This window comes from Squalius cephalus (assembly GCF_949319135.1).
Source record: "Squalius cephalus genome assembly, chromosome: 5".
NCBI classification, from domain to species: Eukaryota; Metazoa; Chordata; class Actinopteri; order Cypriniformes; family Leuciscidae; genus Squalius; species Squalius cephalus.
This window is the reverse complement of record NC_137126.1, coordinates 23,126,889-23,141,069: the sequence shown is the minus strand read 5'-3', so window position 1 is coordinate 23,141,069 and position 14,181 is coordinate 23,126,889. Positions and strand designations below refer to the sequence as shown.

Here is a 14,181-nt window from a genome sequence, read left to right as displayed (position 1 = left end):
AATAAAAATAAATCAAGCAGGGCCATAAACCCATATTGAGATTGTTTTGGTCCCCAAATTTACTACAAATATAGATATAAAATAAAATTTAATTTTATTGGATATTGATGGAGCAGCATAAGTTTGATTAAAATGGGTTTGATAGTCTAGTGTAGAAATAGGGGCAACTGATATATCAAACTTGTTCACATATGCAAATACTTTTTGATTTTTTTAGTAAAATTTTAATAAATGGTTTTGACATTGTATGTACCCTTGTATGTAGCAGATACAATTATACTGATGGGGGAAAAGCAAAAATATAAAAACACAATGCACAAAAAATAAATGGAGACCATTTAATAAATTCTGTTCATTTTTAATATTCATTTCCTTTGAAAAATATAAATTCTAAAATAATTTCAGCTGTTTTGTTCTAAAAAGTCACAAAACTTGATTAAAAAAATGTATCAGTTACACACTCTACAATTAATATTTAGCATTGCTTAAAACGTTCAAGAATTTCCCCAGACATGCTTTCACAATAATTTCGTGTTTTATGTACCCCCAAAAATATATAAGTTAAAAATCTTATACTTACAAGGTTAAAATAAGTTGATTTTGACATTTTTTTTGTCTGTTTTTTGAAAGAAAGAGGAAAAGTGATGGAAAGATGGGAGAATAGTGACAAATTGGCAGGAATCAATATAGTATTTTGGGTTCTTGAAGAATCGAGGCTCAAGGAAAACATGTTTCAGACATGCACTGTATGACATATGTCCCCGTCCTCTGAAAATCTTCATTCAAATGCATATACCACTTTGTTGACATTTTGTGACTTATTTCAACAAATGACACAATTGACATTCAATGCTAGACATCATGTAAATAGTGCACAAATAATAATAATAAAAAATCTTAAACCTAAAGGAATTTCATGTATTATTGCAATTCAGGTTTAAGCCACTTAGGTAAATAATTTGCAGGATGACAGAGTACATGTAGGTTTACACATGTAGACTGTTTATCGTTTCCAAAACCAGGTGAGGAAGCAAATGTCTAACAAGACTTGAAAATCAAAATGAATTAGGCTATCTTAATTAATCAAGCTTATTAGAAAATGTTTGGATAATTAGGCATATCGTTTGTTAAAGGAAACAAATCAAATTTAATACCACATTATATTAAATGAAACTATGAAAAACAGCTGGTTCAGTGCCAATCAATAACATTAATCATCATTTAAAAGTTAAATCAACAGTTAAATATTACAATATATTATGTCACAGTTGTTCGCTCTCATCATAACAGAAATCATTTGCTGAATAGTTTGCTCAAGATATACACTAAAAAAGATCAACATTAAAATCTCATGCTGTGCAAAAAAAAAAAATGGAAAAGTTTTTTTTTTTTTTTTTTTTACATAATGCCTACCATGCAAAACAGAGGTAGAGCAGCAAAAAATAAAAGGAAAATATTGGCATGGTAAGTGAATTTGGTGGAAAGATTCATATTGTATTGGATGAATAATGGAGGAAGTAATTCTGGAATTGTGGGAAACAGCTACAGCATTTCTCTACAGCTCAGCACATAAGTGAAACAATGAACTGAATTGCATAGTAGTTTAGGGATTACAATTTGCAAACCATAATGATTAAGTGAGTGAAAGACAAGTGTTCCTCAAGCCGTTCTTAAGTCTTCACAGAAAGGATCCGTGATGGGGAAGAGTTTTTACAAAATATCCCATGGTAAATGGCTTTCAGCAAATTGGATAAGCTTAATCAAATCTATGCTGCAGATTGGCTGGAGGAGTTATATGGACGTCTCGGACCCTCGACTTCTCCAGTAGAAGGCATTGCTGTCATCCGGGTCCATGTCTATTTTAATCTGAGGCACATTTAATGGCAGTCTTTCTGAACTGAAAAATACAGATGAGTACAATCAACTTCCTAATAGGTATTCAAATTATTTCCCAGTAACTACCAATAATTTCTTTGAAACAATTTAACTTGTGGTTCAAATACCTAAGTGCATTATTTGAACAACTTAATAGAGGTGATATTATGTAATCAAGAAACCTTGACAAATTATGATGTTGCTAAAAATTGAAGTGGCTTTCATTGTCAGCATCCTTATTGAATTATGGTAATGAAAACCCTGTTTTTTAATGCAAAATCTGAACATGGATCAAATCATTTTAATTAGATGATCTTAAGGGAAAAATTTTCACTTATATCTTATCATCTGTTGTTATCCATCCATACTATAAATACATATTACTAATGCACACAGATGCTTACCTTGACATCGGGCTGTTCTGAAAGTAGTGCCGCTTTTCAGCACGATGAATATCGGTCGAGGAATGAAGGGGACTTTTCTCCTGCAAGAGGGACACACGGTCCATTATTAGCACATGCATGACTTCACGTTCTGCTGAACACCAGCACTGTACACCAACATCATGCATTCACACCACACAGGATGAACGGCACCAGCACAGGTTTCACAGTGGATACATGCAACAACAACAAAAGAAGCAGATTCACTCAATTCTAAAGGTGTCTAAGGATTCTATATCGAGTGAGTGCTGGGATTTCATGGGATTATTTTTGATTAGCATTTCCATTAGATAATTATTAATTCTAATACAACTACAAAGGACATCTTGTTACATGCTAAGTGACTCATTTTAATCTTGATCATCAATTTCACTGAAGTAACAAGACAGTTGGATGGGCACAAAATATTCAAGAGGATATAAGTGTTAAAATGATCCCTGAATCCATGTTAGCAGGACACAAAATCACAGTAAATGCAAACAGAAATGCAAAAGTAAAGCAAAATGATCACGACAGGCGAGAAGTAATGAAGCTGTCATTTGCCATAGAGGACTGACATAGTCCACAGGTATTATGTGACAGAGGAGCAAGTGGTAGCGTGAACCGCATGCGATAGGAAGAGAAAGCAAAACGTTCGAGCTGAATCATTAAAGAGGTACAAGTTGAGTTGAGGCCCCGGGTCCGGTCTACTCACTGTCAGAGGCCTTATCTCCTAAAAAAGGCTCCTGCTCCATCATGTCCATTGGGATTTTAATGCTGGGGACATTCTCATTGTAAGGATAGTCAGACTGCACAGGGAGAAACGGTCAAAAAGTGTTTTAGGAGCTGAAGCTACATGTACCAGAGTGGTTCACACCTCCTCTTTCATGACCGCCCAAATATTCATAGTATTAAACTGAACTAAACAAAAAAAAAAAGCCTTCATAGAAAATTCATAGCTTTCTGACAATCATACAAAATTTCTTGGTGTCACTGAGGTGCTTAGTACTTTTTAATTTCCAATCTTTTTGCTTTGTCATTGGAGCCATTTCAAGTAAAAAAATAAATAATAAACATCTATCATCAATTACTCAACCGTTAGAAATTAATATGTATCATGCACAGGTAATAAAGCTATCAATTAAAGCTAAACTTGTTTCTCGAAGTCTGAAGTGTTCATAATAGTAATATAAAAACAAAAAGCTTGTGGCATTTTTCAGGAAACTCACATCTTCCATGTCGCTGTCTATGCTCCCTTGTTTCTTCTTTTTCTTTTTCTTCTCATCCTCCTTCTTTTTCTTGTCCTTCTCAGGTATGACATCATCCAGGAAGCTGAGGTCATGCTGGGAGAAGACATAGTCCATGGCCTTCCTCACAGCAACCAGAGCCAAGATCTGACCAATGAGAATACAGCAAATGGTGCCTTTTCAGTTAGCGCAAACACTACAGATGTTGAAACAGAAGTGTTTCGCACAAATATTGCACTTGAGTGTCTGTTTCTAGTGGGCTGAAATAATTGACGAGTCATTTTTAGCCACTCTTCAAAGCCCTGAAGCTCTCAGTTTTGCAGCCACGTCTGCTTCTAGTATTAATGTGTGTTAAATCACAAATAGGTGAAAGAGGTAACTAACCATGACGGGAAAGATGATGGCTGCCACAGTGGACTTGAGGACCCAGAGGAGCGCCAGGCAGAGCACCTGGATAAAGGTGAAGAGATGGACCTTCCTCAGTGGGACATGCCGCAGGTAGATCAGGTCTGGCTGGTGTTTGGCAGGCATGAGGAGCAGCTTGAGTCGGTCCATAAACTGAGAACCAAAGAGTAATACTCTTCAAAAAAGACAGTTTCCCCAACTAAGTTACTATCAACCAATTTCATATAGTGATTATTTAAATGATTTCATGCTTTTGGAAATACCCCACATGATATTGTGTATGGGTTTAATTCTACTTTGTTAGATTCAAATTTGAATTATAATTCTACATCCCAAAAATTGAATGTCATAGGCTTTCCCAATTCAGTTTTTAATGAACTCACCTGCACTCCATTGAGTGAAGCAACACCCATGTAGAGGAAGACTCCATACAGCACTGGCATGGGTATGAACTACGGGAAATAATTATTCAATTATTCAAAGCCATTGTGGGTTTGAGAAAATTAATAGAAAAGAAAAAAGAAAATGTGAACACACACGCAGCGGTGTGTTTAACGCTACTGGATGCACTGTACCGTTACCTTGAGGATAGGGGACATGAAGACAGACAGACCGGTGAGAAGGAAGACAAAGACACCAGTGACTCTCTGTTCCCTGAAGAGGAGACAATTACAAAAATTCAAATATAAAATAAAATAAATAAATATTACAGAAAAAAAAAACAAGAGTTTTGCAGTGTATGGTCATTTCAGCTGATGACATGGCCAAAAGTACAATACTGTTTTGTAAGATTTTTTAATGCTCTTTTTTTTTTTTGCTCAGCAAGGCTGCATTTATTTGATCAAAAATACAGTAAACATGTAGTGAAATATTATAACAATTAAAATGACTGTTTTATACATTCATATATTTTAAAATGTAATTTATTCCTGTGATGACAAAGGCTGAGTTTTCAGCATCATTACTCCAGTCTTCAGTGTCACATGATCCTTCAGAAATCATTCTGATATACTGCTCAATAAACATTTATTATTATTTTCAATGTTGAAAACAGTTGTGCTGCTTTTTCTTTCTTTTGTTTTTTACAACCCATAATATATTTTTATAGGATTCTTTGATGAATAGAAAGTTGAAAAGAACATTTGTTTGATTTTTTTTTTTACATGTTTACATTGTTTTTTTTTTTTTACATTAATGTTTTTTTTTGTACAAAGAAAACCCTACATTAATGTTAAAAATGTAACATTATACATGTCCTTAGATACTTTTAATAAATTTGATGCATTCTTGCAGAATAAAAGTCTTGCTGACCCCCAAATTTTGAACGGTACTGTATGTGGGCACCACCTTATAATTACAGGGTTGGCTTTTCAGCTGCACCCATTACTAGTGTGTATACAGCAATAATCTCATATAGCCATACTATCATCTTAGACAAACAAACATGTAGTGTATTATTGTTTTAATTATAGGAAAAACTCAACAGGCAGACACGTTTATCCACAGTGACTTGCAGTACACTTATAACAGTGACAGTCCCCCTGGAGCAACTTGAAGTTTAGTTCCTTGGTCAGGGGCATAAAGGTGATAGTTTACGAGTTTAAACCTGCGACCTTGCAGTTACCAGCACATTTCCTTAACCATCACTCTCCACCTCCTCAATTATGAATGATTACTTCTAATGGAAATATTGATTATCATTACTATTTGAAATACTTAACAGAATGGTTAACCTAACCAGAGAAGTGTTAAAAATACGACCTACATACTGCTAGTGTGTTTTCAGCAGACCTAGGCCTGTTCACGTTTGCACAGCTTACAGCTGCATCAATAAAGCCCCCTAGAGTTCAGTCCAACATGCAGACTTTTAAAAGGTGCCCCACTGAGCCCAAAACTGTAGTCAACGAGTGACGCAAAAGCTGTTATAGTCAGATCTATGACACTATACAAATACACAAGAAATCATCTCATCATTTAAACGCTTTACAACATACCTGACACCCAAAAATTTAGGCTGTTCGCCAGGGGCGGACGTCTCAGTCTCCATCTTCAAGCTGTCAATGTGGGCAATGGAAATAACTGTCGCGGCTACATACCATGGCAGACCCATGAAAGAGCACACCGCTAACAACACAGCCACCCAGAACAGGTCCAGATGATAGCCTGCACCTTTCTGATCGAGACAAAGATGAAGGATGGGCACAAAATGTTGTTAGAGGAATCAAAAACATTTGATGACTGATGTCATTGACAGTTTGCAGGAAAAGTTTGCCCAGTAATGATTATTTTTAGCAGCCTCTTGTAGTACTAAACCTGTATGCTGTTATTTATTTTTTAACTGAACATAATTTAAAGAGCTCTTTTAGCTTTTTACAATGTCTTGATCATGTCTGTCAAGGTCCAAAACAAACAAAGCGTCATAAAAATAGTGGACTGTTGTCTTGTTAAAACCAACAAAAACATGACAATTTCGAATTTACAATATAGTAAGTGAGACAGTGGTATGGATAATATGGTAGATTCAGCTTTTGATGTGTTAGATCTCAAGTTAAAATCCACCGTTTCCCAGACCTATTCTTCTCCCTATTCCCATCGTGTATCAGCTTGGAGAGAGGCGATTAGGGTGGGTTTTAAGGATTGGAACAAGTAAGGTCCCAATAGGCAGCATCCATTTTTTCCATGATTTTATAAATATAATCATAGACACGATTATGTTTTTATTGCATAAAACTACACTACATCACATAATGTACAGTAAAATATGTCTTCAGGGCAGTGTAATTCTCACAGAGATGACAATAGGAGTTCTTCCGTGGGGAGGCATTATAGCGAGAGGACACAGATTAGTCTCACATTACAGGTCACAAGAGAATAAATGGTTTGCTTTTGTCTGATTCACAATTCCTCTTTGTTCCACAACTCAGAATATGTTACAATGTGGACCTAAAGTGTGATGGTGGGGTGAAATCGCTTAAATAATATTATATAACAATATTATTTTAGGATTAAGATCCTATTATTGATTTTATTAATATTTTTATATGTTCTGTTTTAGTATTTTTTTTATTTTGTTTTTCATTTTATACATTTTTATTAATATGTCCATCTAGTTTTTATTCATTCTTTTCAGTTTAGTTATTTCATTACATAGTACATTTTAGCAAATTAAAATAAAATAAAAGTTCCCCTTGGCAACTAGCTGAAATGAAATAAGTTTTATGGTTTTAGTTTAGTTTCAGTATATTAACCCTGACTTATAATTCATACTTTAATTCATATTTCTTGATTATCAACAAAGCCTATCTAGCTATTAAAATCATTACATTACAAAATCTAACTTCTTTTCTTTCAGTTTTCCATTCAAATTAAGAATGTAACAAATATTAATTCCTGGATTATTTATGGGAGCTTTTCCCCCTTTGGCTTGTATCAGTTTCTCAGACCATCTGTTTGAATAACTCCAAGTGCTGATTCACATCCTCCAGACAAAAGATTAAAAGGCTATATTTGTAAGAGACTTTCTATAAATATCCTGATAAAGTCCCCCCCCCCCCCAGCACTGTGAGTGTTTCCTGTGGTCCTGGGTGGCTCAAAGTGAGCGTGATAAACCATCTGGCTTGGGAGAGATTCACACAGCAGACTCAAGGCAGGCCTACCTTAAGCTTGTGCTCCTTGCGATTGACAATGACAGCGGTGATCTGCTGATCCATGAAGAGCAGGATGGTGACCAGCAGGGCAGGCAGAGCTGCTGCCAGGTACACCCACCAGGGGTTCCCTCCGAACGGTGGCACAAACCAGCCACGGTTTGGGCTTGTTGGCTGAGGACATGAAAGGAGTGCAGTTTGAGGATCACAGAAGTGGCACTTGGCAAATGTTTACAGGATACAAACGGTAATGTCCTGAGTGGATTGGCAAGTAGCGTGCCAGCCAATGTACACTCTGATATTTGCTCTTCCTGAACAAAATCCATTGCTATTAAGCAGACCCTCAGGTAACCTGGGTAGAAACACCCCACTGTCCCCAATATATCTGATTCAAATAAATAACATCCAATGCAGAACAATTAATCTCTTGATTAGGCTATTTATTCACGCTATTCTATTTAGAGAGTGAATAAAACATACTGCTTGTTCGCTACTGATTTCATTTAGTTTGTTTTTCCAGATAATCACAAAAAAATTCAAAATAACTAATTATGTCAAGATAAGTCAATGTCATAATGACTTCCATGTTTGGAAGCAGTTCATAATTCCATATGACTTTTGCAAGGACGCATGTGAATTATTACTTTTATTCAACAAGGATGCATTAAAAGACATTTATAAAGGCATTTGTAATGTTACAAAAGATTGCTATTTTGAAAAAATGCTGTTCTTTTGATACTCAAAGAATCCTGAAAAAATTTGTCACAGTTTCCACAAAAGCATTAAGAAGCACAACTGTTTTCAATATTGATAAGAAATGTTTCTTGAGCTGCAAATCAGCATATTAAAATGATTTCTGAAGACTGGCGTAATGATGCTGAAAATTAAGCTTTGACTTAACAGGAACAAATTATATTTACAAATATATTCAAATAGAAATATTACTTTAAATGGTAATATTTCACAATATTTATATGCAACTGTATTTTAATCAAATAAATGCAGCCTTGGTGAGCACAAGATACTTCTTTCAAAACATTTTTTTTTTAATGTACCAAGCCAAAACATTTGAACAGTAGCAATTTTAGAAGTGCACCTCAAAAGGAACATCACTTTACAGTAACAGACAGACAATATGAACAGAAAGTTTACCTTAAATTCACTTGGCACTATGAGCTTTGGCGTCTCTACCCCAACCAGAGCGTCGACACCACAGAAGATCAAAATTGCCAGGATAATGGCAAAGTCACTTATGAGCTTCCTCACCTAAGATGACAAAAACAAACAAAAAAGCTTTTTTAGGAGCTATGTAGTGTGCATCACACATCAGTAGTCTCTTGCCTCAACAACTGCAGTATTGATTAGGATCAGAAACTGAATTTTCAAAACAATTGTCTACCTGCCCACAGTATATGAATTAGAGGCAGGGTTTGGCTTAATATCGATTGCCTCAACACATGCAGTATGATTAGAGCCACATATTGACAAATCTATCACAAACATGCTACAGATTGAGAGTGTGGCTACTTACAGTAGTAGGAAAGAATGGGCTGGTCTTAAATTTCTTCAGACACATGGAGCAGGTGTAGGTGCCAAAGAAAAGGATGAAGGACATGAGGGTGATGTCTGGCACAAAGTCACAGGCTTTGCCCACTAGCTCCCCTCCGTATTTCAGGCATTCCTTCTTTGACAGGGAGGACCAGCTGGCATTCAAGCGCTATACAAATGACACAAAAATACATGATCAGAATATCAAACCTACAGATGTCGACTTTCAAAATAAAATTTCAGTTCATTCACAGACACTTAGGTTATGAACAAAGACTGTTACAGAACATCAAACGCTCTCTAGTTTCTTTTTTGTTGTCTTCAACCTCTCTGAAGTTGGACAATGACTCTGTTACTGTTCAAGTTTACACAAAATGTGCGAAACATGAGCTATGGCTCATTTCAGTCACAAAGATGTTGGCATGGATTTGGGCATTATGTTTCATTGATCTCAAACTGAGGACTCCATCTGAATGGAACCATTGTCATAGAAATCTTTCTCTATTATTCGCAGCTGGGAGATTGGTTTGGAAATAGAAGAGGACAAAACGTCACCCATGTCTAGAGAAAATGTTTTAGGAAACAGCCAACAATTTAAGGATTAAAAAGCACTATGCATTTTCTGAACAAAACCAGAACAAGGAAGTTTTCTCCAATGTGTTGTGTAAGTTCTATTGGGTGACCTCAATGAATCTAACAAGTCTTAAGACTGGAATACAGTACACTACCACAAGTTTTGCAGTCTGGAAGAGTCAACGCTAGTTGCTGAAAGTCAGAGCCAGTCTGCAGATTTTGGACAGTTTTCACAGAAAATCGTTTCAATCGAAAATGTTTTTGTGATCCTCAGTCGTTTTACTCTGTAACCATTTACAAAGTCGACAAGCGTATAATGCAGAGGAGTCTGTAAAATCTGTAAAAATGTTCTGTAAAAATCTGTAAAAAAAAAGTTATTCTAGCCTTTACACATATTTCAGTGATGTTTTAGGGGAACACTTACTGTATCGCTGTAATTTACAGTCCAGATAAATGTTGAATCAATTGGATCAGTGTACACATCTGAAGAATTGCCTGAAAAACACAAAAGGTCAAAGGTTTCAAACGCGGCCTTCAGAAAGAACCAAAAACATACAGTGGGGCTCAAACATCTGAATTCACTACTAAAGAAATAAAAATCCTATTAAAACCTGGAAATAAACTTTAGAATAGAATAGGATAGAATAGGATACAGAAAAAATCTGAACGTTATAAATGTAAAATAAAAAAAATAATGCAAATAAAAATACATTTGAATTGAAGTTTTTGCTAGTGGTCTTATTTTTTTGGACCCAATTTAAATTAATAATATTTTTCATTTGTACTATTTAGCATTCTTGACTCAAGACTCAGATGATCTCTATTTATCCTATAGCCACATTTAGCCTCTGAGACAAGTGAATAAATACCTATGACTCATATCATCAGTAGGATCAGTAGATAATGCTTTAATGAGTTTGATGGCCACTTAAACTTTAAACACACATGACAGATTTCACAAGCAGACGTTCACACAAGAAGAAACATTATATCACGGTTGCGGTTAAGTTAAATACAGCATACGTGCTGACCATCCCCGCAATGGCCACTTTAAACATTCACCACTTCTCATCGACTCGATCTTTAAAGAGTCTCTTTGCTGGGTTCCCCTAACTGCAACTAATTTCCACACAGCTGTTGTTCCCTCTGCACCATCGAATTGAAGAGAAGTCGAGGGAGGGCGAAGAGGAGCAAACAGCGGTTTAGAGGAAAGCAGCGTGAGTGGAAGAGAAAACCACCCGCCAGCCGGTCTCTGTGCAGTCTTAATTCACCACACGCATGGAGGAGATTAACCCCAAACCGCATCACGTCCACATCCGCCCCTAGATCGCTCCTTCATTCCTACTGAGGCCACCACACACACACAGCCACTAGCACAATAAACAGATCTATCATCTGTGAACAACAAGTGAATGTCAACACCAGTGCCACAAAATATCACACCAATACAAAGAAATGAATTAATTATTACTTCAGAACATCAAAAACAAAGTTTGTAATTGTTCAGTGGTATGCATATCAAACGGCCCCAGTGGAGACATTGTTTAGAAGTGTGATAATTGACTAACACATTCTTTCACACCAATATTAAACCTGCATGCAAAAACAAATACATGTAAAGTGACAGACGACAGCAAGTAGTGTCAGAGATGGAAAATCAAGTTGCACTTAAATCACTAAAAAACTGACTTGACTGGAGCTGCGGTAACACTAGGATTTGAGCGAGCAAAATTTCTATGGACACAGCAATGGCCGTAATATGACATCAGTCTGTGATGTCTTTTCTAAAAACATAAATCAATATGTAATACACCCAAAACATAAAAGTATTCAATCTACTCCACTTGACTGCAACACTGCAATCCTGCAGATTTAAAGGTACACTATGTAACTGTAAAAAAAAAAAAAAAAAAAAAAAATATATATATATATATAAAATGAACGAGTACACCGTGTACATCATGAACAACTTGTTCACATGACCAACTTTGCAAAATCTGCATGGGGAAATATTTCGCCCTCATGAAGAATTCCCGATGGATGTGGATTTCTACTGAAATTAACAGCAAACATTTGCCAAACAACAATAAATGTGACTATACCTTTAGACGTAAAAAAATGACTTGTATACAACTAACTTGAGATTTGTGACTTGAATCAAAAACAAGTAACATGAGACCTGGGACTTGGCTTGTAAACAGTCAAATTTGAGACTTGACACTCGTAAAAAATTAATGAGACCTAAAAATGGTCAACCACTGACTTGAGACTTGAATTAGACTGTCTTCAAGACTCCAATTTTCTACAAGATTTATGAAACAAACCTGTAGTGTTTAGAAACTATTACCCAAAAGTCTTGACTTGGATTTGTGACAAAAGACTTGCGACTTGACACCTGTGATTGCGTTTGGGCAGTGCAGTTGCAAAAGTAAACCATATGGAGCACTAGACTGTGTCATTCAAATTAAATGAATAGCACCACTATAATTATATCCAGGAAAAAAAATGTTAAATGTTGTTTATATGTCTATGTGGTGTTTTAATATGCTTTAAGACGAACCATGTGCAAATCCATCAGTCAAAACCATTGCTGAGCATTTTCTCCTCAAAACCGCAGTTTACCAAAGATATCTGTTATCTACGTCGCAAACATGTAACCAATATCGTCACATGCTGGTGGGCTTGAGCTGCAAAGCAGGGGAGTCTCAAGAGAAGCCAGGTTTTCCCATTATATTTTTCTTTTGATTTGAAAAATCTGGTACATTTAGCAAAATAGCAGGTGAATTATGTATATGATGGTCGACTTGTAGACGAGCCTGTATAATTCACTCTTCCTCTTATTCAGTTTCTGGTTCAAACATATGGCTAAATTAAACCAGTGTTTCCACTTGCCATTGTGCAGCGTTTACTACAGTAAAGTTGACCAAGTGGATCAGGTAGTCCGAGCTACTGTGATTGAGAGGAGGCGGGGACTCATTTGCATATTCCGCATATACTAAATGAACCAAGGGTGTAGAGTTACATTCAAGCTATTTTAAGGCATGAAGAAATGATTTTCAATGGGAGAATTTTTATATATATATATATATATATATATATATATATATATATATATATATATGTCATTTTGGGGATCAAAGATTAATTTAAGGGATAAAATGAGGGACTTTAAGATAAAAACAACACTGTGGGTCTAAACTATCACTTGAAGACCAGAAATAGTACAACAAAAGAAAAAGTTAAATATTTATGCTGGCCATATTTATAAAACATTTGCCAGATGTAGACCTGGACACCTTTCAAAAACAGCTGGATCATATGCCGGACATAAACATCCAACCCCATCAAACTATTGTGCTTCCATTTGTGTATCAGTAAAGATTAACCAATCTTCAATAAAATTTCAATTCATACTCAGGCAAAATTGCTTTTCAACTACAATGTAGCCAAGCAGGGGAATGAAAATATGGTCACTGTATTTGAGCTCAGAGTAGCACCTTTTGGATCCCAACCAAGGGGAAAAAAGGTCACTTTGTGCTACATAATATATGCTTCACTGAGCAAAATAATGTTACATATGCATCAGTAATCTTCTTTTTTTTTCCTGTTTGGTCAGCACTCATCGTTTCTTGCATCTGGTGTGGACATATGGAAGGCTTAGGAAGGCAATTAATAATTTAAAATGAAAAATGTACGTAAGTTTACAAACTTGCAAATGAATAAAGGTTTAGTTGGTTCAACTTACATCTAAACATCGAAAGAAGAAAACATCAGATAAAGAGAAGTACCAGGTCTTACCATCAGTGGGTGCCATACACATGCAGTCATACTGCGTGACATAATCGATTTTATAGTCTGGGTTGATTGGGTAATAATGGGTAAACTTCAGCATCTTCTTGAAAGCGTCATAGATGAAGATGAAGCTGATGAGTGACGAGAAGCCCTCCTCTGTAAATCGGGTGAAATACTGCACCAGGAAGCTGGCATCAGTGGCCACCAGGACCAGACAGTAGAAGGCCGACCACAGGCCAATCCAAAGACGGAACTCTAGGTAGTCAAAGTCATTTTCCCTGCAGAAAAAAGTATGAATAGAAAATTAACTCATGTCCCCCCACTTTCAAATCATACAGCAATGAAAAGTACACTACCATTCGAAAGTTTAGGGTCGGTAAGTCCCTTACCAAGGCTCCAATTATTTGATAAAAAATACAGTAAAAACAATAATATTGTAAAATACAAATACAATTAAAAATAACTTTTATTCTTGAATATATTTTAAAATGTAATTTATTCCTTTGGTGGCAAAGCGAAATTTTCATCAGCCATTACTCTTCAGTCTTCAGTCACATGATCCTTCAGAAATCATTCTGATTTGCTTGAGAATAATTTCTTATTATCAATGTGGAAAACAGTTGTGTTGCTTAATATTGTTGTGCAAACTGATATTTTTTTCAGGATTCTTAAAAG

General features: G+C 35.8%; 1 protein-coding gene across 5 annotated transcripts in view; it reads right to left on the bottom strand.

The window, feature by feature from the left end:
* Positions 1-325: 325 nt before the first annotated feature.
* The window catches only part of slc4a4a (solute carrier family 4 member 4a), a 60,081-nt gene continuing 46,225 nt past the window's right edge, over positions 326-14,181 (bottom strand). For 4 of the 5 annotated variants that reach the window (XM_079873253.1, XM_079873252.1, XM_079873250.1 and 1 more), the window contains 13 exons: positions 13,513-13,784; positions 10,139-10,209; positions 9,125-9,310; positions 8,746-8,859; positions 7,606-7,767; positions 5,944-6,122; positions 4,531-4,603; positions 4,333-4,401; positions 3,929-4,102; positions 3,527-3,691; positions 3,013-3,106; positions 2,280-2,359; positions 326-1,897 (listed from right to left, as the gene is read on the bottom strand). In XM_079873253.1, coding sequence (XP_079729379.1) covers positions 2,316-2,359; positions 3,013-3,106; positions 3,527-3,691; positions 3,929-4,102; positions 4,333-4,401; positions 4,531-4,603; positions 5,944-6,122; positions 7,606-7,767; positions 8,746-8,859; positions 9,125-9,310; positions 10,139-10,209; positions 13,513-13,784 — 1,603 coding nt within the window. In that variant the 3' untranslated portion in view covers positions 326-1,897; positions 2,280-2,315. The remainder of the gene's footprint in view (positions 1,898-2,279; positions 2,360-3,012; positions 3,107-3,526; positions 3,692-3,928; positions 4,103-4,332; positions 4,402-4,530; positions 4,604-5,943; positions 6,123-7,605; positions 7,768-8,745; positions 8,860-9,124; positions 9,311-10,138; positions 10,210-13,512; positions 13,785-14,181) is intronic. The other variant, XM_079873254.1, reaches the window with a different exon arrangement.